Raw genomic sequence first — 25,149 nt, forward strand, 5'->3', positions numbered from 1 at the left:
CATAAATACAAATACAAATATCACAGAATTTTACGGACACCGAATTTTACTCTAAACTTCAATTTGTGCTGTATTGGCCTTCTCAAAGAGAATGTTACACCCCTGCACCACGGTGAGGTTACAGCACGCGCAGGGGTCATGCAGTGGAATGACGCAAAGGGTTAGTATGGCGAACAAAACAGGCGCCGACGATCTAGAATGTCAGTAAATAATCAAATTAACTATATATCTATTTTTTAATTTTACCCTAATAACACACCCCCCCCCCCCGCCGTACGCAAGCGTACGCAAAATGGCTCTTAAATTTTCACCCCCCCCCCCCCCCCCCCCCCCCCCCCCCCAATGCGTACGTACTAAAAGTATGCCCCCTAATGTTGTTTAACACCATCATTTTCACTGTTTTACTTCCAGGTAATAATGACATTCATCGCATCACTCAACAAGGTCAGTACGAGCTGCAGATCGATCTGGAAACCAACACAGCAGAGAGGAAACACGTCACGTACGATACGTTTTACGTCGCTTCGGAAAAAAGTAATTTTGAACTCAAAGTGATCGGTTTCCATGGAGATATAAGTAAGCTAAAACATCATTGCAAATATTTTTAATTATCCATATTACTGTTAAATAGGTCTTTGTAAACTTTTTTAAAATATATTTATTAAAGCCAACATCATTCTGACCATTTTTTTTTTTTTTGGGGGGGGGGGGGCACACTATGTATGTACATATTGTGGGTATTATTATTTTCTAGATGGTTTTCCTTCTGTAGTTTGAAGCATACTGCATGACAAGGTGTTCTCAACTAATATCGTGGCTATCATTATTTTCTAGATGGTTTCCTCTTGTAGTTTGACGCATACTGCATGACAAGGTGTTCTCAACTAATATCGTGGCTATCATTATTTTCTAGATGATTTCCTCTTGTAGTTTGAAGCATACTGCATGACAAGGTGTTCTCAACTAATATCGTGGCTATCATTATTTTCTAGATGATTTCCTCCTGTAGTTTGACGCATACTGCATGACAAGATGTTCTCAAACTAATATCGTGGCTATCATTATTTTCTAGATGATTTCCTCTTGTAGTTTGACGCATACTGCATGACAAGATGTTCTCAACTAATATCGTGGCTATCATTATTTTATAGATGATTTCCTCTTGTAGTTTGACGCATACTGCATGACAAGATGTTCTCAACTAATATCGTGGCTATCATTATTTTCTAGATGATTTCCTCTTGTAGTTTGACGCATACTGCATGACAAGGTGTTCTCAACTAATATCGTGGCTATCATTATTTTCTAGATGATTTCCTCCTGTAGTTTGAAGCATACTGCATGACAAGGTGTTCTCATAATATCGTGGCTATCATTAGATGATTCCTCAGTTTGACGCATACTATGACAAGGTGTTCTCATAATATCGTGGCTATCATTATTTTCTAGATGATTTCCTCCTGTAGTTTGACGCATACTGCATGACAAGGTGTTCTCAACTAATATCGTGGCTATCATTATTTTCTAGATGATTTCCTCTTGTAGTTTGACGCATACTGCATGACAAGGTGTTCTCAACTAATATCGTGGCTATCATTATTTTCTAGATGATTTCCTCTTGTAGTTTGACGCATACTGCATGACAAGGTGTTCTCAACTAATATCGTGGCTATCATTATTTTCTAGATGATTTCCTCTTGTAGTTTGACGCATACTGCATGACAAGGTGTTCTCAAACTAATATCGTGGCTATCATTATTTTCTAGATGATTTCCTCTTGTAGTTTGACGCATACTGCATGACAAGGTGTTCTCAAACTAATATCGTGGCTATCATTATTTTCTAGATGATTTCCTCTTGTAGTTTGACGCATACTGCATGACAAGGTGTTCTCAAACTAATATCGTGGCTATCATTATTTTCTAGATGATTTCCTCTTGTAGTTTGACGCATACTGCATGACAAGGTGTTCTCAAACTAATATCGTGGCTATCATTATTTTCTAGATGATTTCCTCTTGTAGTTTGACGCATACTGCATGACAAGATGTTCTCAAACTAATATCGTGGCTATCATTATTTTCTAGATGATTTCCTCTTGTAGTTTGACGCATACTGCATGACAAGGTGTTCTCAACTAATATCGTGGCTATCATTATTTTCTAGATGATTTCCTCTTGTAGTTTGACGCATACTGCATGACAAGGTGTTCTCAAACTAATATCGTGGCTATCATTATTTTCTAGATGATTTCCTCTTGTAGTTTGACGCATACTGCATGACAAGGTGTTCTCAAACTAATATCGTGGCTATCATTATTTTCTAGATGATTTCCTCTTGTAGTTTGACGCATACTGCATGACAAGGTGTTCTCAAACTAATATCGTGGCTATCATTATTTTCTAGATGATTTCCTCTTGTAGTTTGACGCATACTGCATGACAAGGTGTTCTCAACTAATATCGTGGCTATCATATTTTCTAGATGATTTCCTCTTGTAGTTTGAAGCATACTGCATGACAAGGTGTTCTCAACTAATATCGTGGCTATCATTATTTTCTAGATGATTTCCTCTTGTAGTTTGACGCATACTGCATGACAGGTTTGACGCATACTGCATGATTATTTTGTTCTCAACTAATGACAAGGTCTCAAACTAATATCGTGGCTATCATTATTTTCTAGATGATTTCCTCTTGTAGTTTGACGCATACTGCATGACAAGGTGTTCTCAACTAATATCGTGGCTATCATTATTTTCTAGATGATTTCCTCTTGTAGTTTGAAGCATACTGCATGACAAGGTGTTCTCAACTAATATCGTGGCTATCATTATTTTCTAGATGATTTCCTCTTGTAGTTTGACGCATACTGCATGACAAGGTGTTCTCAACTAATATCGTGGCTATCATTATTTTCTAGAGGATTTCCTCCTGTAGTTTGACGCATACTGCATGACAAGGTGTTCTCAACTAATATCGTGGCTATCATTATTTTCTAGAGGATTTCCTCCTGTAGTTTGACGCATACTGCATGACAAGGTGTTCTCAACTAATATCGTGGCTATCATTATTTTCTAGAGGATTTCCTCCTGTAGTTTGACGCATACTGCATGACAAGATGTTCTCAACTAATATCGTGGCTATCATTATTTTCTAGATGATTTCCTCTTGTAGTTTGACGCATACTGCATGACAAGGTGTTCTCAACTAATATCGTGGCTATCATTATTTTCTAGATGATTTCCTCTTGTAGTTTGACGCATACTGCATGACAAGGTGTTCTCAACTAATATCGTGGCTATCATTATTTTCTAGATGATTTCCTCTTGTAGTTTGACGCATACTGCATGACAAGGTGTTCTCAACTAATATCGTGGCTATCATTATTTTCTAGATGATTTCCTCTTGTAGTTTGACGCATACTGCATGACAAGGTGTTCTCAAACTAATATCGTGGCTATCATTATTTTCTAGATGATTTCCTCTTGTAGTTTGACGCATACTGCATGACAAGATGTTCTCAACTAATATCGTGGCTATCATTATTTTCTAGATGATTTCCTCTTGTAGTTTGACGCATACTGCATGACAAGATATTCTCAAACTAATATCGTGGCTATCATTATTTTCTAGATGATTTCCTCTTGTAGTTTGACGCATACTGCATGACAAGGTGTTCTCAACTAATATCGTGGCTATCATTATTTTCTAGATGATTTCCTCTTGTAGATTGACGCATACTGCATGACAAGGTGTTCTCAACTAATATCGTGGCTATCATTATTTTCTAGATGATTTCCTCTTGTAGTTTGACGCATACTGCATGACAAGATGTTCTCAACTAATATCGTGGCTATCATTATTTTCTAGATGATTTCCTCCTGTAGTTTGACGCATACTGCATGACAAGGTGTTCTCAAACTAATATCGTGGCTATCATTATTTTCTAGATGATTTCCTCTTGTAGTTTGACGCATACTGCATGACAAGGTGTTCTCAACTAATATCGTGGCTATCATTATTTTCTAGATGATTTCCTCTTGTAGTTTGACGCATACTGCATGACAAGGTGTTCTCAACTAATATCGTGGGTATCATTATTTTCTAGATGATTTCCTCTTGTAGTTTGACGCATACTGCATGACAAGGTGTTCTCATCTAATATCGTGGCTATCATTATTTTCTAGAGGATTCGTTGTCGCCCAGCAATGGCATGCGGTTTGTAACATATGACATGGGGAGGTATTTCAACTGCGATGACCCCGAGGTGAGCGGTTTCTGGATAATCAACTGCTTCAGCCTCAACATGGGCAAAGACAACAAGGTCACGTGGCCTCCGTGGTGCAAGGACACGTGCTACATCACCAGCAGCGTCATGAAGATCAGACGAAGGCGTACATAAGACTGGGTCACGCTGAAAGGAATGCAGCCATGACAAAAAACATTTCGTGTTTTATTTTTACTTGTAAATGTTTTTTCTGGATGTATGGATAGTAGCTATGTAATGTTTTGAAGATTAAAGTAAAATAATTATTATTTCTGTCAGCTGAAACAAAAATATAAAATTAAATTAAAGTTTGATTTGTTTAACGATACCACTAGAGTACATCGATTTATTTATCATCAACTTTTGGATGTCAAACATTTTGTAATTTGTTTACTCGATCTTAGAGGAAACCCACTACATGTTCCCATTAAATCAAGAGATCGTTTATGTCCTCCTTCACCACCCACAGGACAGAACATACCACATCCTTTGTCAATTTGTGATTCATAGTTTCAAGAGGAAAGAAAGAAAGAAGTGTTTTATTTAACGACGCACTCAACACATTTTATTTACTGTTATATGGCGTCAGACATATGGTTCAGGACCACACAGATTTTTAGAGGAAACCCGCTGTCGCCAATACATGGGCTACTCTTCCGATAGGCAGCAAGGGATCTTTTATTTGCGCTTCCCACAGGCAGGATAGCACAAACCATGGCCTTTGTTGAACCAGTTATGGATCACTGGTCGGTGCAAGTGGTTTACACCTACCCAATGAGCCTTGCGGAGCACTCACTCAGGGTTTGGAGTCGGTATCTGGATTAAAAATCCCCTGCCTCGACTGGGATCCGAACCCAGTACTACCAGCCTGTAGACCGATGGCCTGCCACGACGCCACTGAGGCCGGTCAGTTTCAAGAGGAAGCCCGGTACATTTTTTCATTAGAGCAAGGAATATTTTTATATGCACTTTTCCCACCCATAGGACAGCACATACCACATCATTCTATAAAATATAAAAAGAATATAATATAAACACTAGTGTCGTCTGAAGGTGAATTAATGCTAATTTTGTTGTGATCAACTGATATGTTCCGAATTGTCACGCATACAAAAGATTAGATGCGTGTGCAGGAAAATATTCAGTAGGGTGGGGGATCTAGACTTTGTCAATTGCAGTTTCGGGATGGGGGGGGGGGGGGGAATATATGTTTTTTAAAAGAATAAAATTCGCTTTGTGCGGTTGAGTGAGTGGGAGGGTGTTCGCTTGGAGTTTATACTGAAACGGTACCTCCAGTATGATTAAAATCCATACCAAAACACTGTCTTTAACTGATACAGATATTAGAATCACACACACACACACACACACACACACACAGAGAGAGAGAGAGAGAGAGAGAGAGAGAGAGAGAGAGAGAGAGAGAGAGAGAGAGAGAGAGAGAGAGAGAGACGCACACATCACACACAAGATATACTGAAATTCATATGATATGGTCTAATTGCACAGATTGGCATGGTCTTTGACAGCCCGCGTCCTTAAGGTGATGTCAGAAAAGATTTCACGTGAAACATCATTCAGTTCAAATAAAATTCTGAGGGGAAATCAAAACTGAATTTGTTAACGTCGAATGTAAATATAGCAGTCTCTAATTAATACGGTAAACAAAAATTGTTTTGTTTAACGACACCACTAGAATATATTAACTAATTAATCATTGGCTATTGGATGTCAAACATTTGGTACTTCCGACACGTAGTCATTAGAGGAAACCCGCTACAATGTTCTTAATGCAGCAAGGGATCGCACATGCCACAGCCTTTGATCAGTTGTGGTGTACTTGTTGCAACGAGAAAAACCCCAATCAGTTGAATGGATTTACAGACGTGGTTCGATCCTGCGATGCAAGCACCTTAAGCGAGCGACCGGCCTCAGTGGCGTCATGGTTAGGCCATCGGTCTACAGGCTGGTAGGTACTGGGTTTGGATCCCAGTCGAGGCATGGGATTTTTAATCCAGATACCGACTCCAAACCCTGAGTGAGTGCTCTGCAATGCTCAATGGGTAGGTGTAAACCACTTGCACCGACCAGTGATCCATAACTGGTTCAACAAAGGCCATGGTTTGTGCTATCCTGCCTGTGGGATGCGCAAATAAAAGATCTTTTGCTGCTAATCGGAAGAGTAGCCCATGTAGTTTCCACTCAAAATCTGTGTGGTCCTTAACCATATGTCTGACGCCATATAACCGTAAATAAAATGTGTTGAGTGTGTCGTTAAATAAAACATTTCTTTCTTTCTTTCTTTCTCAAGCGAGCACTCAACCGACTGAGCTAAATCTTGTCCCCTTAATAAGGTTAAATAGACACAAAGATTTGTTAAAAAGTTGAATTTCAGTCTCCACTTTCTGTCCCGGACCAGACCACTGGCTATCCAGAGACCGGACAAGGGATGGACATGACCGAAACCTTAGTGGTATAGGGACGTGTTAAAAGGCTACACCCCTACACCCCTGAATTTTATAGCATTCAATAATAGTTTAATAACGTATTATCTTCCATCGCTTTATCTACCAGTATTGGAAAATGAAACAGACAATTGAATGTATGACATCGGTAGGGGTAAAACGACACACTTACCTCACGAGGCGATAGCCTACATACCGTGATATCAGATTAACAATGGTTTCCCCGAAAACAAGAAGTTGAAGCTTGGGTTAAGTGATTTAATGACCTAAACCTGATAAAAGTAAAACATTTATTAAAACGGTTTTAATGTAGAAATATATTCATATAAGCAGGCACACATTCTCTGTCTACCGTCTTCTTCTTTTTTTGTCTGAAAGGACATAGCTTGTCAGTAAGGACATATTGGTGTCGGTGAATGAATACAGAATTAATATAAGAATCGATACATGATCAAACTAGTAATCGATACACAAGATATGGATATAAGAATATCGTGTCGTCAGCAGTAGTATTGTGAATGAATGAATGAATGTTTAACGACACCCCAGTACGAAAAATACATCGGCTGTTGGGTGTCAAACTATGGTAATGCAAACAAATAAAGTGATGATAAATATAAAAATTTAGATAAAGTGATGATCAACATTAATATAAAAATTTAGATAAAGATTTAAATAAAAAACACAGTGTAAAGAACTGTGCAAAAATACAAATATCACAGATAGATACTGACTTTTACTCAAAACTTTAATTGTATCCCGAAGAAAACAAGGGGATTTATGCTGTATTGGCCATTCTCAAAGAGAATGTTACACCCCTGCAGCACCACGGTGAGGTTACAGCACGCGCAGGGGCAGTAGTATTGTGATGCATCAATGCATCGTGACACCCCAAGAAGAAGGAAAGATTTTCTTTAAGGACGCACTCAACACATTTCATTTACGGTTATATGGTTAAGGACCATACAGATACTGAGGGAGGAAACCCGCTGTCGCCAATTCATGCGCTACTCTTTTTCCATTAGCAACAAAGGATCTTTTTATATGCACCATCCCACAGACAAGATAGCACATACCACGGCCTTTGGTGTACCAGTCGTGGTGCACTGGCTGGATCGAGAAATAGCCAAATGGGCCCACTGACGAGGATCGATCACAAACCGACCGCGCATCGAGCGAACACTTTACCACTGGGCTACGTCTCGCCCCAAACACCCCTAGAAATCGGCTTCATACCTCGATCTCTATTGTATGACAAGAGAGAGGAATTCCGACTTTTTAATCGTCCGTTTGTCATTTATGTTGAGCAATAGCCCATCTTTTACACATACCACAACTGAGATATATATCGATTTCAAACAACGTCATATCATTCTGGCATAGAAGTTGTTTCATCGGGGTTATTAGCTAGAGTGTCCTGTAGCCCTCCCGTCCCCGACAACACAATATAAACAGAGGACACTTAAAAGTATGGGGTGTTACAAAATTAAAAGGCTCATGAATCTGACCAACAAAACTTGTTTCCGTCATCAAAGCCATATCTTTACTCCTCTTTAGACATTAATAACGTGGAAACTATCTAAAAGTTTGTTTTATTCAACGACGCCACTAAAGCACATTGATTTTTTTATCTTATCATCGGCTATTCGACGTCAAACGTATGGTCGTTCTGACAGTTTAGTTCAGAGGAAACCTGCTGTCGCCACATAGGCTACTCTTTTACGACAGGCAGCAAGGGATCTTTTATTTGCGCTACCCACAGGCAGGATAGCACAAACCATGACCTTTGTTGAACCAGTTATGGATAACTGGTCGGTGCAAGTGGTTTGCACCTACCCATTGAGCCTTGCAGAGCACTCACCCAGGGTTTGGAGTCGGTATCTGGATTAAAAATTCCATGTCTCGACTGGGATCCGAACCCAGTACCTACCAGCCTTAGACCGATGGCCTAATCACGACGCCACCGAGGCTGGTGGAAACTATCTAACCAGGAAAATATTTTGCACCTGGTATCATATGGGTACTGCTTGGTATGTACTAAAATTTTCAAGCTGTTAATAATAATGAAGAACACGGTGTACAGTAAACATAGTTTATTAACACTTGGAGCTGCCAAAATACAAAACGTTAATTGATAAATAAGACAGAAGGCATTATTTACATCCAAGTCTAATATATGAAATACATTTTCAATATCACAAGATAGCTTTCAGAGTTTCTAATTAGGATTTCATCTACAAATCTACACTTCACCCCCACTTCTACAAACGTACGTTTGTTAGCCTGGATGTATATAAAACCTAGATAAAAGTTTTGGATAAATATAATACCAATAAATGTAAATTTAAACTTGTTTTAATGCCTTTTATACGGGTACGATATTGTTACAATTTAATAACTTGGCCAGACGGGACCTATTTCCACAAAAGAATGTGCCTGGTTATTGTGAATGGGGACATGGGGTTGTGAAAAGCCCCTAATAAGCATTAATTTCACTGGTACCATTCTGTGGAAAAGTCCAGCTACACGAGGTACGTGGTTATTTATCAAACCATTCTTATTTTTGATTCTGTTCTAGACACAATTGAAATTATGTCTGATGTAGTGGTGCTAGGTCACAGTTTCATTGTGAAATTAAAGGACAGTTTAAGAGGCGACTGGTTAAAGCTTGGCTTCAACCTTTCTCTTTTGCGTTTTTTTACGGTGTCGGGGAAAAGAGGCGGGCAAATTCAGTACGTTATTTCACGGGAATGAATGAATGAATGTTTAAGGACACCCCAGCCAAAAAATACACATCGGCTATTGGGATGTCACAAATGGTAAGTATTTATTTCATGGGAATTCTCAACACAAATCTCAGACATTAGGCCTTCGATTATTTTACTGCAAATCGGGGGTAATGATTTAGATCTTTGTATTTCCACGTTTGGCAAATAATGCACATTCGGTGACTCAATGATTGGCCGAAAACCAATTGGAGTTATGCAATTGCTACACAGGGAAGAAACGAGGATAGTACGGGTGGGAAAATATAACTGCTGTGGATAAAATTAACTGTCAGCTAAAAGAACTATGTGCTTCCTCAAATAATAGTTTTTACTGGCGACATAAGGGGCTAAAAGGTGCGTTGACAGAATGCCTGAATGCTGACGGGGTTCACTTGAACAGAGCCGGCATGTTAAAGTACATTTACTCTGTAAGAGGTGCTGCATTGTTGAGCTCCCGATTGGTTATTCCAGGGGAAGGTAGGGGCAGCGGATGCATATTAGGAGAGAATATTGTAATATTATTATAAGAAGATGGTATCATTACGGCATTGTGGTAACATGGTGTTGTGTTACGATTATGGTATTGTGGTGGTTATTCCAACATAATATAGTTAATCCAGTGAATCAACGTAATCCAGCGGAACGACTGTAATACAGGGCATAAAATTTTAATTTCTCAGACAACCCTAATTGATATGTCGTTAGTGTGGTTTTAGCGTTTACACAGACAATTGGGCTAAGTAATCAAACAAAAATCTAATAAGAACGATTTTAGTAGTTTTTTCCATAAAATTTTCTATCATAAATACTTCTCTTTTTTTTAATTGTAAACTAGGACGAACTTGACGGAAGAAACTGAAGGAATTGATAATAGACGAGGATTTCCCAGAAGCATTGAGCTTAATGCATCGGAATGACTGATAAAACTGTTATGCTGGTTAATCCAGCGGGACGACTAATGAACTATTGTCGTGTTGGTTAATCCATCGGAACGACTAATGAACCATCGTCGTGTTGGTTAATCTAGCGGAACTACTGATAAACTATTGTCATGCTGGTTAATCCACCAAAATGACTGATAAACTATTGTCGTGTTGGTTAATACACCAGAATGACTGATAAACTATTGTGTTGGTTAATCCAGTGGAACAACTGACAAACTATTGTCGTGTTGGTTAATCCAGTGGAACGACTGATCAACTATTGTTGTGCTGGTTACTCCAGCGGAATTACTAATGATATTGTTGGTTAATACAGCAGAACAACTGATATAGTATTTTCGTGCTGGTTAATCTAGCTGAACGAAAAATATAGTGTTGTGTTGGTTTTTTCCAGCAGACAGGGTTTATTGTCGTGTTAGCTAAGCCAACGGAATGACGTGTAATTTGTAAGGAGGACCATTCTAGCGAAGCAGTCGTCTATGCTTATTTTCTGTTTTAGGTTACTATGCCTCCAAGAAGGTCTCAGAGATCTGCAGCTAGAAAAAATAAATACATCAGCAGACGGCATATGCCGAGTTCCGACGGAACGGAAACGCCCATCAATCCACCAGATCACCCAATGCCTCTACTGGAGCCGTCAAGACAACAGCCACAGGCAACTACATCAGGTTTGGTGGAAGGTATAGCCCTAGAAGAGGCATCATTGCCTGGAGGAATGGGAATTGTTACAGCAGACCTGCTGGCAGAAATACTGCGACAGATGAAATCACAAGGTCTGGTGATGGCATCCTCCCAAGAAGCATCATTGCCTGGAGGAATGGGGGTTGTTACAGCAGGCCTGACGGCAGAAATACTGCAACAGACAAAATCACAGGGTCTGGTGATGGCAGTCTCCCAAGAAGCATCATTGCCTGGTGGAATGGGGGTTGTTACAGCAGACCTGACGGCAGAAATACTGTGACAGACGAAATCACAGGGTCTGGTGATGGCAGTCTCCCAAGAAGCATCATTGCCTGGTGGAATGGGGGTTGTTACAGCAGACCTGACGGTAGAAATACTGCGACAGACAAAATCACAGGGTCTGGTGATGGCAGTCTCCCAAGAAGCATCATTGCCTGGTGGAATGGGGGTTGTTACAGCAGACCTGACGGTAGAAATACTGCGACAGACGAAATCACAGGGTCTGGTGATGGCAGTCTCCCAAAGCACACGCACATCAACTCTGTATGCCAGTATTGGTGCTCTGCCCGCAGTGAACCTGACAGAATTAATTGGTTGGAATAACGTCACTCTGATACCAAATATTGCTATGCAACCAAATATTCAAGCACCTGTGGCAAATGTCTTGTCAGTTTGCAGGTGATGTGAATAGTTTTAGTAGCATATCCAGACCTGTTGACATACATTTAGATCCAAAACTAAATGTCAATTTTTTTAGCAATGAATATTTAGACTTCAGCTCACTTCTTTCAGCTAATTCATCAGGGGAAGACTACAATCTACAATTTGACGGATCAACTGTATCGCTTATACCCAAAAGTAGAATCCCACAAATTAAAACTATGGATCAATGGACAGATGCATTCCATATTTTCGTGTCTGTATGTGTCCAAGCACATCCTCATGAAACCCAGAATTTGATGAAGTATGCTCATACAATTCAATCATTGTACAAACGGTCTGGATTTGCTGCTGCCATGTCTTATGACACATCTTTTCGCAGGTGGCGCCAACAGCAGCCATACTTGTGTTGGGAAATGGTCAATGCTGAGTTGTTCTTAAGGCCTCTGCAATAAGTTTAAGAAAAACACATTTTGGGCAAAGTCATTCCAAGGGTCCCTTTTAAGTTAACGGGCCAGCCAATGGAAATAGAAACCATTGCTGGTCATTTTCAAAAAGTGGCACATGCCCCAGGAGTACAAAATGCAGATTCTAACACACATGCACCATTTGTAGTGAAAACCACATTTTCACTGTCCCAATAAACATATTTCACCTCGATTGGAAAAACAAATCCAGGACAGAAACCATGTTTCCCGTTGGGCAACAGGTACAAACCCTACCTTTGGTAATAACCGTGGATAAACACATAATTCCAACTCTAGTCAATGTTAAGACGTTTGTCAAATATCTTGATGGGTATGAGGATGATAAACGTTTACTGTTATATAATGGGTTCACTGAAGGTTTTCATTTGTCATAGGAAGTGACTCGCCAATTTAGAGATGCCAACAATTTAAAATAGGCTATAGATCTTCCTCACATTTTGTCCGAAAAAATTACAAAGGAAGTTGAATTAGGTCGGACTCAAGTACCATTTCCTTGGGACTCGTGCCTAAACAAGAACATAATGAATATAGATTAATTCATCATCTAACCTTCCCGAGGGCCAGTCTATTAATGATGGGGAAACTCCTACAGTCGTTATCATTTACTGCCCCTTCTGCATACCAACAAATAATGCTGAAGAGTATGTACCTTCTGGCATTTCATGCATTCTTGCCAGTAGGTGAAATTACTCAAAATAAATCTATGTCAAAAGTTCTTCATCTTAAAGATATTAAGGTTTTTTTCTGAAAGAGGACTGTCAAACTATGTTTAGAATTGACTTTTCATTAATTTAAATGTCATTACAACATCCGATCAATAATATTATCGCTACAAACCAAGGAACAGGATCAAAGTACTTGTCCAGTGCTTTGCCTTTACAATTTTATCGAAGTATGGGGAATACAGCCTGAACTCATCTTTTGTTTTATAGGACGCATTCCTCTTTCGTATCAGTACTTTTCTTCCTGCACGAAACACTCCTTGGCGTGGGCATGTGGGCAGGTTTTCCAACAAACCTTTATAAATCCCAGAGTCAGAATTAAGAAAGAAAGAAAGAAATTTTTATTTAACGACACTCGACACAATTTTATTTACGGTTATATGGCATCAGACATATGGTTAAGGACCACACAGATTTTGAGAGGAAACCTGCTGTCGCCACTACATGGGCTACTCTTTCTGGTTAGCAGCAAGGGATCTTTTATTTGCGCTTCCCACAGGCAGGATAGCACAAACCATGGTCTTTGTTGAACCAGTTATGGATCACTGGTCGGTGCAAGTGGTTTACACCTACCCACTGAGCCTTGCAGAGCACTCACTCAGGGTTTGGAGTCGGTATATGGATTAAAAATCCCATGCCTCGACTGGGATCCGAACCCAGTACCTACCAGCCTGTAGACCGATGGCCTAACCACGACGCCATCGAGGCCGGTCAGTCAGAATTAGTGCAGCTAGTTGGGCTGCCACCAAAGGAATATCATATGAAGATATTCAGAATATGGGTCGTTGGCAGTCTCTAGCTTTCAAGCGATATATTCATCTACCAATTCTGATGTATTGGGATATATATATATATATATATATGTTTTAATGCCAAGTTGTTGCTTAGTTATGGCATATATATGCCATAACTAGGCAACAACTCAGCATTAAAACAGTAGTCTTCAGTATTTTCTTGGGCACTAGGTCGAAGATAGGACAGCAAGCATATTTTATTGATATATAATTTTGCATGTAGATATATGGGTATATTATTTGGTGTATTTTGTGATGTATGGTCACCTTCTTGGGCATTGGGTCGAAGATGTGCTGGTCATATATCACTAACATACCTGGTGTAAATATTTGTAGGTTTTGGATGATACGTCAGAGTTTTGGAGCAATGCGCTAAAGAACAGTAATGTATAATCAAAACTGTTCATGTGTCCAGATGGAGTAATATGTTAAGTAAGATATTTCTTCTTGGGCATTGGGTCGAAGAAGTATTGCATTTTGTGCAGAAATGTTTTATCAACACTATACTTGTTTTATTATTATTGTGCAGGATAGGTCAACTTCTTGGGCATTGGGTTGAAGAAGTATATAGTGTTTGTATTTAAACTTCTTAACTGGTTTATGGTTTTGTATTATATGTACCAGCTGTTAGGCTTTGGATTGAAAACGTTGCTAACATAGCAATTGCATTCAATTTATAATGTCCTGTGAACATACAAGTATATTATGTCAAGTAAAATGATATGTCTTCTGGGACATTCGGATGAAGAAGTATTACTTTTCAGTAGAATCTTTCATCTTGTTGAGCCATGATGGGACCTTAGTAACGAGAGCTGTGGGTGGGGGCATGCTGTCCAACTTTCCAGAATGTTTGTTTTGAACCCCACACCTAAGACCATTCTTTACTCATCATAAAGATTGGAGTATAAACATACGTTTTGTATACTCGGTTACATATTCACATGCCATGTAACTAACTATGTCATTTTGAATAAACGGCCTCTTCATTTACAATCTGCCTGTCTCCTGTTTTGTTTATCATTGGTCTTACAAGCTGGCTCTCTTTAGGATCCTCTATAATGTGCAATTTACTTGTCTTTTTTCTTAAAAGATATATATTAATACTATTTACCATGGTGAGTCTAACCATGTTAGATCTGGATCCACCAGAAATGCAACCAATCAACCATTAAAATATATACTTAATGAAGATTACTCGCTAATTCTTTGTTAATTTTTCTACTTTCCTCCCTTACTTCATTTTGATCTACACTCACCATAATCATCATTCCAACCACGTGTTGCCTTATTTTAACAACAATAATCACTGGCGTAGGAAGCAGGGGGGAGGGCAAGGGGGGCCTGTGCCCCCCACTTTGTAGCAGCAGCGATATATTTATACATGTATTTATATATATATATATATATATATGTGTGTGTGTGTGCCGCCACCCGATTTGGCACCTTCCTACTTCCATGATAATGTAACATACACACAGGTCTATGCCAAAACACCTCCCTCCATTTTGACAGTGACTTCATTTACATGTAGTCGGCAGTGAAGCTCTCAGCGGCAGATCCAGTCACTGACACGGAGGAGTTCACGGAGGGGGGAGAATAACCAAACTCTAACGCTCGCTTGGCCTTGCCAGGGATCACTCCCCCGGGAATCTGACGTGGAGGGTAACTAAGGAAGTTGGACCCACTCAACAGTGATGTCTGACTCTCTCGGAGAGATTCCAGTGTGTCTGTGTCTCGAGTGTGTCCGTGGTAACTGTTAGAATCAGAGAGAGACGGCTCACTCTCATGGACAGTTTCTAGGGTGTCTTTAGTCCCTGTAGTGGGCGTGTCCACCTCCAGAATGGTACTCAAGTCGTGAGGAACGTGACCACGGGCGGGGAACAGATCTGAAGAAAATTATAAAATACTTGTGTTAAGCTCATATAAACAATCTGATGTGACCACGGGAGGGGAACAGATCTGAAAAAATTTATAAAATACTTGTGTATTTATACTCATATAAAAAAAACGGCCATGAATGCAGAGCTAGTATAGCACTTGCCAAATTTGCCAATTAATTTTAAAAACAATCGATGAATTATTTTGTCATAATTTGGCAAAATAATTTCATTTATTAATTGATATTTTGTTTGAAAATAACTGGATTTAATTGAGTTATTTTGTATTTTAATGAATAATTTAATAACTGGATTTAATTGAGCTATTTTTTTATTTTAATGGATAATTTAATAAATTGATTTAATTGAGCTATTTTTTATTTTAATGGATAATTTAATAACTGGATTTAATTCAGCTATTTTATTAATGGATAATTTAATAACTTAATTTAATTGAGCTATTTAAAAAAAAAAATTAATGGATAATTTAATAACTGGAATTAATTCAGCTATTTTTTTATTTTAATGGATAATTTTTGTTCACCCAGAGCTAGCCCTGAAAGGGAATGGTTGTAATAACATGAAGTCAGCAGTCTTAGCCGAGGTATTTAATAATTTAATAACAAGCTGAAATAAACAACAAATATTGAACATGAAGCTGAAATCAGCAGCAACAATAACATGGCGGAATTAACAAAAATGGAGACACTTACAAAATTGGTGGGGGTGGGGAATTGATGGGTTACTTAAAAAAAATTTTTAAAAGTTAAAAAAGAACAATTCAAGGCAACATAAATAATGGTATTTTAAAGCGATAATGGTGTCTATTTGGTAACAGAACCAGCTCTTATATTTTTTATTTGAGGGGAAAAAAAAGGAAGAAAAAAGGAAAGAAAAAATAACATCTTCCACCTAACCCAGGTTTCTTGATTTAATGTCATAGACCTTGGAAATGGGGGGGGGGGGGGGGGGGGGGGGGGTGAAGATAATTCATGCCCCCCTTTCCCCTGCTGTAAATCAAATATATTACCTAACTACCCGTGCCCCAATTGCTGTCTTTGGATGCCTTGATGCAGTTCTGACTGCAAGTGATCTGTGTATATTTTAAATATAGAAATTATAACATGGCCTTTTTTTATTCCAGTTTGTACATAATTAGCTGAAACAGATGCGTTTTGACATTGATATATAAATACTCTGTACATTATTCCATGATGAAATTATGAACATTAACATAACTTGATTCAGTAATGAAACTCATTAGCATAACTCAAGATTCTATATTAACATAACTCAAGATTATATCTAACATTAACATAACTCTAGATTCCATGATCAAACTATCTAACATCAACATAACTCTAGATTCCATGATCAAACTATCTAACATCAACATAACTCTAGATTCCATGATCAAACTATTTAACATCAACATAACTCTCTAACATCAACATAACTCTAGATTCCATGATGAAACTATCTAACATCAACATAACTCTAGATTCCATGATCAAACTATCTAACATCAACATAACTCTAGATTCCATGATCAAACTCTCTAACATCAACATAACTCTAGATTCCATGATCAAACTATCTAACATCAACATAACTCTCTAACATCAACATAACTTTACATTCCATGATGAAACTATCTAACATCAACATAACTCTAGATTCCATGATCAAACTATCTAACATCAACATAACTCTAGATTCCATGATCAAACTATCTAACATCAACATAACTCTAGATTCCATGATGGAACTATCTAACATCAACATAACTCTAGATTCCAAGATGAAACTATCTAACATCAACATAACTCTAGATTCCATGATCAAACTATCTAACATCAACATAACTCTAGATTCCATGATCAAACTATCTAACATCAGCATAACTCTAGATTCCATGATGGAACTCAACAAGCAGACTGAGAGTACTGCTAAAGCAATACATGTCCCCTACCAGGCCCAACACATTTTCTTATCTCCTATATTCAAGGGCAAAAACTTTATAAAAACTAAAAGTTAAACTTAATCTGTAACAGTACATGATAAAGCTATATACAAAATCCTATTTCAATATCTTCATGCATTGAAAAACGAAAAAAAATATAAAAAAAGAATTATTTGTATCCCCTAAGTTCAAGGGCCATAACTCTGTCACAAATGGGTAAATCGCCACAAAAGTCTATTAACATTAACAGTGGGCAGTGGGATAAACAACAACAAAAAAAAAAAAAAAAAAAACAGCATCAATGAAAAGAAACCTCAATGAAATGATGAAGACTCTGACCTGACGAGTGTTGTTCCTGTTCTGTGTGTCCAGATTCTTCAGGTGGTCTGCTAACTGGCGGTCCTGTGGTGAGCAGCTCAGCCCATGTAAAGCTGGGTTGTGTATTCCATGACGATGACTGCTGCAGCTCAGTCCATGTAACGCTGGGTTGTGTATTCCACGACGACGACTGCTGCAGCTCGGTCCATCTCTCCCGATCGACCGGGGACGCTGAGTGTTCTGATGTCAAACTGTACTGCTGGAGATCCACATAATCGTTTTCCGTCGAACTGTTGGACTTCGTTGATACGCTGGCTAGAAGACGGGGACTCCCTCTCTCCGAGGACGACGTCAGTTCAGCATCTCCAATCATCGAGTCATCGGTGTTCAGTGGAATGTTATGTCCCGGAGTGTAGCTAATCGATTCCTCGACGTCGTCGAAGCATAACGATTTCTTAATGCTGTCCAGCTTGTTCCTCATTGCTGTGGCAGTTGAGTCTGCAGCAGACACTGCAGGATGATTGGGTAACATGTTTGTAGTTGATGTGGAAATGGCTGCAGCTGTACCAGACTGCTGAATGGGTAACTGGTTCATAGTTGAAAAAGATGTTGCTCCAGATATGTTGGAGTAAGCAGGTAGATGGCAACTTCTTGAAGGAACAGTTTCTGCAGACAGGCTAGAGCGAGGTGGCAGCTGATAACTGGATGTTACTGCTAGTGCCTTAAAGCCGTAGGCTGTTGCTGCTGAACTGTAAGTGAAGGTATCAAGAACAGCTGACCCAGCTGTTGGCTTATGGCTCACTGTTTCAAAACCATATCGACGTTCATTCAAACTAGCTACCGATCGTTAGTTGATGCTGTCCTGAAGGGCAGGGTACCAACACTAGCTGGTGGCACATAGCTCATTCCTGTTACTGTAGTATGTGCAGTAGAGTCTATTGGAGGCCTAGAGTTCACTGTAGTGTGTGGAATACCTGTCGTACTGCACATCATTGTGGCTGGATTATACACCATTCCACTAGAAACTGCTGCCAGTCCGTCACCAGCACCCTGTAAGCTGGTCTGCTGTGACAGGGAATCTGTCATGGGCAGATCCTTCAAATCAACGCTCCTTGGACGATACCAGTCATCTGAAGTATTTGCATTCCCATCCGACATGTGAGACCTCCGAGAGAGACTACTTTTGTTGACATCTGTCATCAGTTCTGCCCCTGCTGCACTCGTAAACTTGTTAGGTGAGAGAGATTGCGGCAGTGAGAGAAACTCGTCCGATGAATTCTCTCCCGTCCCAACCATTGTTAGTGAATACCTTCTCAGCAGGTCTCCGTTCTCTTCTGTCCCCACTGTTGCCAAGGGATACCGTCTCAACAGATCTCTGCTCTCCTCTGTCCCGGCTTTTGCTAAGGGATATCGTCTCAGCAGATCCCTGCTCTCTTTCAAGATGTCCTCGGCCTGTCTCTGGATGCGCAGTCTGTCGCTCTGCATCAGTGTTGACTTCTCCTCATACTGGTCATTCAGTCTCTGCTGGTATTCCCTGACCCTCTTCACTCGCTCGACAGCAGTCATTTCCTTGCGGATGCCATAGTCCAGACCATGGTCAACTACATTCAATGCAGGTCCAGACTCCATGCCATGGTCTGCTGCACTCGATTCCCCATGTCTGTAGTCTGATACATGGTCCACTGCACTCACTGTAGGTCGAGACCCCATGCCATGGTCTGCTACACTCGATTCCCCATGTCTGTAGTCTGATACATGGTCCACTGCACTCACTGTAGGTCGAGACCCCATGCCATGGTCTGCTACACTCGATTCCCCATGTCTGTAGTCTGATACATGGTCCACTGCACTCACTGTAGGTCGAGACCCCATGCCATGGTCTGCTACACTCGATTCCCCATGTCTGTAGTCTGATACATGGTCCACTGCACTCACTGTAGGTCGAGACCCCATGCCATGGTCTGCTACACTCGATTCCCCATGTCTGTAGTCTGATACATGGTCCACTGCACTCACTGTATGTCGAGACCCCATGCCATGGTCTGCTACACTCGATTCCCCATGTCTGTAGTCTGATACATGGTCCACTGCACTCACAGTAGGTCGAGACCCCATGCCATGATCTGATGCACTCAACTCCCCATGGCGGCAGCCTGAGACACGGTCCACCGCACTCCCTTCAGGTCGAGACTCTGAGCCATGAACAGCTTCATGGACATCTATATATCGCTGGTCACCTACGCCAGAAGACCTACTTGTCTGCAATCCACTTTTGTTGAGGACTTTCTGCTGGTACTGCCGAACCTTTTCCATCTGAATACGGCGTGCATCAGAACCCAGAGGTAACCTGTTCAGACTGCTAACTAAGGATGTCTTTCCACTGAATGGCAAATATCTTTCTGTCGCAGACATAGTTGATAGAGATGTCTGAGGCAAATACGGGTCTGTGGCAGACACATTTGCTAGAGAACTTGGTGGCAAATATTGGTTTCGCATAGCAGCTGCTAGAGCACTCTGTGGCAAATATCGATCCATAGCAGAAACAGATGCTAGAGAATTCTTTGGCAAATATCGGTTCATAGCAGGAACAGTTCCTAGAGAATTCTGTGGCAAATATCGGTTCATAGCAGGAACAGATGCTAGAGAAGTCTGTGGCAAATATCGGTCTGCGGCAGAAACAGTTCCTAGAGAAGTCTGTGGCAAATATTGGTCTGCGGCAGAAACAGTTTCTAGAGAAGTCTGTGGCAAATATTGGTCTGCAGCAGGAACAGTTCCTAGAGAAGTCTGTGGCAAATGCTGACTAGCTGGAGCAGGTGCTACAGAACTTGGTGGCTGATATCTATCTGCTGCTAGAGATGGCGGAGGTAGAGATCTGTCTGCAGGTACTGCACTGTGCAGGGCGCGTAAGTGTGACGATGGGGACAGATGACGGGTGGAGGTGGGCAGCGGCTGGGACCGAGCCAAACTCCTCATACTGTAATATCCTGTTTCCTGCGACGGAGACTGATTCCTAGTCTCTGTGTTCTGCTGGACCACGTGGAGTGATGAACGCTCCCTAGGGGAGGAATGAAAGAAAATATTGTCTTAAGCATATGAATAAATAATAAACAAAAAAATTACTGAATGATTATAAATGACAGAACAGCAAATACCATAGCCTTTGTTATACCAGTCGTGGTGCACTAGCTGGAATGAGAAATAGCCCAATGGACCCACTGACGGGGATCGATCCTAGACCAATCGAACATCAAGCGAGCGCTTTTGACCAGTTGTGGTGCACTGGTTGAAACGAGATAATAAACCCACCTATCAGCTGAATGGATCCTGTGATGCAAGCTAGCTAAATCCCACCCCGACACACACACACAGACAGACATGCATATCAGGAACTAATCTGCATGTCTGCAACATGTTTACAAGAAACTGAAACATACATGTACAGTAAAAACCCTCTAAACCGGACACCCTTAATACCAATACAAATGTCTGGTATTAAGAGGGACCTGGTTTAGAGAGGTTAAGTTCCGTACTGGTTTTTAAAAAGGGACTCTTCAAAACGTTTCACTGTACCTGGCATGAAGATAGCCATTAGATGTCGGATGAAGATCACCGGAACCGGGCTGACACCTCGATCCAGGAATCTGTCGAAGAAAGCATGCCCACAAATGGTCAAATACTACACAGTTATCCCCTAATTGACTGGCAACTGTTGCTAAACAAAAGTTTAAAAAGAAAATGTTCCCCCTCAAAATAATACGGGCAAATAAAGCTGATCCAGGGTGTAAAGGAGGGTATAATTTGGTGATTGGTTTGTTTAAACTGAAATTTGCGAGAACGATCGTTTCATTTGTGTGTTGCTCAAGAATGCCTAATTTTTCAATAACCCATTCTCCGTTCATATATTAAATATATCATTCACATAGCAGAGCTGCAGATGGTACTCGCCCACTCGCCAAATGCGAGTAAAAATTCTGACGGTCAAGTTAAAAAAATGCAACTACCAGTCCGACAGTTCATTTGTCACATGATGTTGATCACTTACCAAGTCTTCTTAATAATGCATTGTCAATATATCTACATTTATATATATATACATATAGATATAGATATAATCATATGAAAGAAATGTTTTATTTAACGACGCACTCAACACATTCTAATTACGGTTATATGGCGTCAGACATATGGTTACGGACCACACAGATATTGAGAGAGGAAACCCACTGTCGCCACTTCATGGCCTACTCTTTCCGATTAGCAGCAAGGGATCTTTCATATGCACCATCCCACACTGGCTGGAAAGAGAAATAGCCCAATGGGCCCACCGACGGGGATCGATCCCAGATCGACCGCGCATCGAGCGAGCGCTGTACCACTGGGCTACGTCTCTCCCCCATAATCATACGAAGTGGTGACACTGTATATTGTAATAATATAGACTGGCGGACAAGTAAAAATTCTGGTGGGTTAGTAAATTTTAGTTGGGTCTGGTCCGTGGGCTAGTTAGATATTTTTCCATTTCTGTACCCCTCTATAGCCATGACAGGTTATCCACACACAAAATGGGTTATCTGAATTTGTTTTTATATAACCCATAAATGGTTATGAAAATTTTCAGAGGCTTGAAAATACATATTACAATCAAAGAATAAATGATAAAACAAAAAAAAGGTAATTAAATATTATTCTTACCTTCAAACTGTTAGAATCTTGATCATTCAGTGTTTCATTTCGATCAGGCATAGAATACTCAGACAAGGGAGACACTCCTGAAAAAAAAAAAAAGTACCGGTGAGGTACATGATACGCCCGTCAGGAGTTTTGACGGAAAGTCATTGATATTAATGAATATGTTACGGGTATGATTCAATTCTAATTATATATAATTATGTGAATATAGACAAATTATTTTATTTATTTGTATCACAGTAATTGTATGTGACCCACAGATGTTCCTACATGTGTGGTTTGATGATCCTGTATGCATCTGTATGCAAAATATAATCCGGACAAGGATTTACTATTATGTGCAGTAGACCGTGAAATGTAGGTCACAGTGACCTAGTAATAGTACATGACACATCACCATTCCAAGTTGTTCCTACATGTGAGGTTTGATGGTCCTGTATGCATCTGTATGCAAGATATGGTCCATACAAGAAAATGTTAACAGACGGACATACGGACGTACAGATGGACAGACAGACGGCTCCCTGGACCGGCACACTACATCAGCCACACTGGTTTTTACATTTAAGTTACGTTAAATGTATTGTTAAACTTCATAGTCATATGTATTAAAAAAAAAAAAGTTTACTGTAAAATTGATTGACATCAGAAATATTCTGTGTCAACCATGACACACAGAGTTTATTTAGGAGTATTTTAGGTAAATATTATGTCAAATATGCACGATTTTTTAGTCATGTGAAATCCTGTACTGGAAGGAAGAATATGTTTTAACGACACACTCAACACATTTTATTTACGGTTATATGGTTACGGACATATGATTAAGGACCACACAGATATTGAGGGAGGAAACCCGCTGTCACCACTTCATGAGCTGCTATTTTCGATCAGCAGCAAGGGATCATTTATATGCACCATCCCATAGACAGGATAACACATACCATGGCCTTTGATGTACGTCGTAGTGCACTGGCTGGAGCGAAAAATAGCTCAATCGACCCACTGACGGAGATCGATCCCAAACCTACCGCACATTAAGCGAGCACTCTACCACTGTGCTACATCTCTCTCCACCGGGTTCACTGAGGTAGTTTGATCTTATGATGCAGCAAGGGATCTTTTATATGCACCATCCCACAAACAGGATAGTACATACCACAGCCTTTTTTACACCAGTTGTGGAGCACCGGCTGGAACGAGAAATAGCCCAATGGGTCCACTGACAGGGATCGATCTTAGACTGACCGCACATCAAGCGAACGCTTTACCACTAGGCTACATCCCACCCACTAAAAAAAAAAAGAAAAAAACAATTTTAAGGACTTATTAACACTTACCTGAATTTGAATGACGCCCGAGAACTTCGGCAGGTTTGGTTGAGGCAGCGAGCTGGTCGTTCTCCACAGCTCTTTCACCTACTCGCTGCTCCAGAGTCACTCGCTGTTCCCCTGAATCAACCTGGTCGTGATGCTCAAGTGCTTCTTCGAAAGTGTGACGTGAAGACTCAGTCTGTTGTGGTTTTTTGTCTGGTAAATCCATTTCTACAGCTATCTTCTTGGTGTGTTCAGCTTTCTGCTTCTTAATTTTGTCCAGAAGATTTTTCAGCACCGTTTCTGATAGATGTTTAATACAGTGTGTGAAGCATATCTTAAAGGGACAGATCCTAGTTTCATCCCAATAAAATTAACACTAAGTTTAGTTAATCTACAAACCTGAAACACATTTGGATAAAGTTACTTTGAGTTAAATTGAGTGAAACATGAGTATGTGACTTTGAAATGGTGAAATACCCTCTAAAAATAACTAAAACTAGACTCCATAACTGCTACTACATGCATTTTTAAAAATATGAGAAATGCATTTTGTGATATTAAAAACACCAGGATGACCAAAAACACTTTGAATGTACGAAAATAGATAATCTAAACAATAAAATCTAAGTAAAGTATGATTTCAGTTATCAAAAAACAGCTCTAATAGTAAAAAATATGCCTTAGTGTTTAAAAACTAGGTTATGTCCCTTTAATAGAGCACACATTTTCAGAGCTGTGTGGGGGACATTCTTTGATCAGGACAGACACAACTTAAACTGCCGAATTTACGAAAAAAAAAATTCTTAGACACATGTGTTTAAGCACTGTAAATGTATGTAGTTACCAGGGCTTCTAGATAATGGTAGCCACACTCTCATGGCTAGTGATATTCAATGTTGGGCTAGTAAATAACTATTATTACCATGCCCGACGGCTAGTGGAAAAAAAGAAGAAGTGTCAAATATTGCAGTTATGTCTATTTTGTAAATATGAATATCCTGACCCCACTCCAACCCCTAATGTTAGTGTTTTTAATCTCTATTTCCCTCTTTAGGTAACATATCTGATTATAACTATTATTTAGTAAAATTATATTAACTTAATGTAAAGTAGGGCTAGTTAATTCTTAATTGTGGTTAGTAATTTTAAAAAAAATCACTGATCCCATGGCTAATGGATTTTTTAAAAATTGTAGAAGC

General features: G+C 39.8%; 3 protein-coding genes across 3 annotated transcripts in view; 1 reads left to right on the forward strand and 2 right to left on the reverse strand.

Annotated features, from left to right (window-relative positions):
- The window catches only part of LOC121386672, a 36,359-nt gene extending 31,763 nt beyond the window's left edge, over positions 1-4,596 (forward strand). Inside the window, exons 9-10 of the mRNA XM_041517659.1 lie at positions 412-576; positions 4,189-4,596. Of these exons, the coding sequence (XP_041373593.1) occupies positions 412-576; positions 4,189-4,403 (380 nt within the window). The 3' untranslated portion in view covers positions 4,404-4,596. The remainder of the gene's footprint in view (positions 1-411; positions 577-4,188) is intronic.
- Positions 4,597-13,585: 8,989 nt separating this feature from the next.
- Positions 13,586-18,782, reverse strand: LOC121386927. Its single transcript, XM_041517978.1, has 2 exons — positions 17,967-18,782; positions 13,586-15,673 (listed from the first exon to the last, which is right to left on the reverse strand). Exons 1-2 carry the CDS (start codon positions 18,538-18,540, stop codon positions 15,309-15,311), a joined length of 939 nt encoding a protein of 312 aa, XP_041373912.1. The 5' UTR covers positions 18,541-18,782; the 3' UTR covers positions 13,586-15,308.
- Positions 18,782-25,149, reverse strand: part of LOC121386926 — a 28,347-nt gene continuing 21,979 nt past the window's right edge. Inside the window, exons 12-15 of the mRNA XM_041517977.1 lie at positions 23,975-24,250; positions 22,638-22,714; positions 21,516-21,586; positions 18,782-21,000 (exon numbers count right to left, since the gene is read on the reverse strand). Coding sequence (XP_041373911.1) covers positions 18,783-21,000; positions 21,516-21,586; positions 22,638-22,714; positions 23,975-24,250 — 2,642 coding nt within the window. The 3' untranslated portion in view covers position 18,782. The remainder of the gene's footprint in view (positions 21,001-21,515; positions 21,587-22,637; positions 22,715-23,974; positions 24,251-25,149) is intronic.

Source organism: Gigantopelta aegis, chromosome 12 (assembly GCF_016097555.1).
Source record: "Gigantopelta aegis isolate Gae_Host chromosome 12, Gae_host_genome, whole genome shotgun sequence".
Lineage (NCBI taxonomy): Eukaryota > Metazoa > Mollusca > Gastropoda > Neomphalida > Peltospiridae > Gigantopelta > Gigantopelta aegis.

Coding starts and splice junctions, on each gene's coding strand:
- LOC121386927 (XM_041517978.1), bottom strand. CDS start 18,540: ATGAACCAGTTACCCATTCAGCAGTCTGGTACAGCTGCAGCCATTTCC. Junction 15,674..17,966: donor ACAGGAACAACACTCGTCAG/GTCAGAGTCTTC, acceptor AATTTTCTTCAG/ATCTGTTCCCCGCCCGTGGT.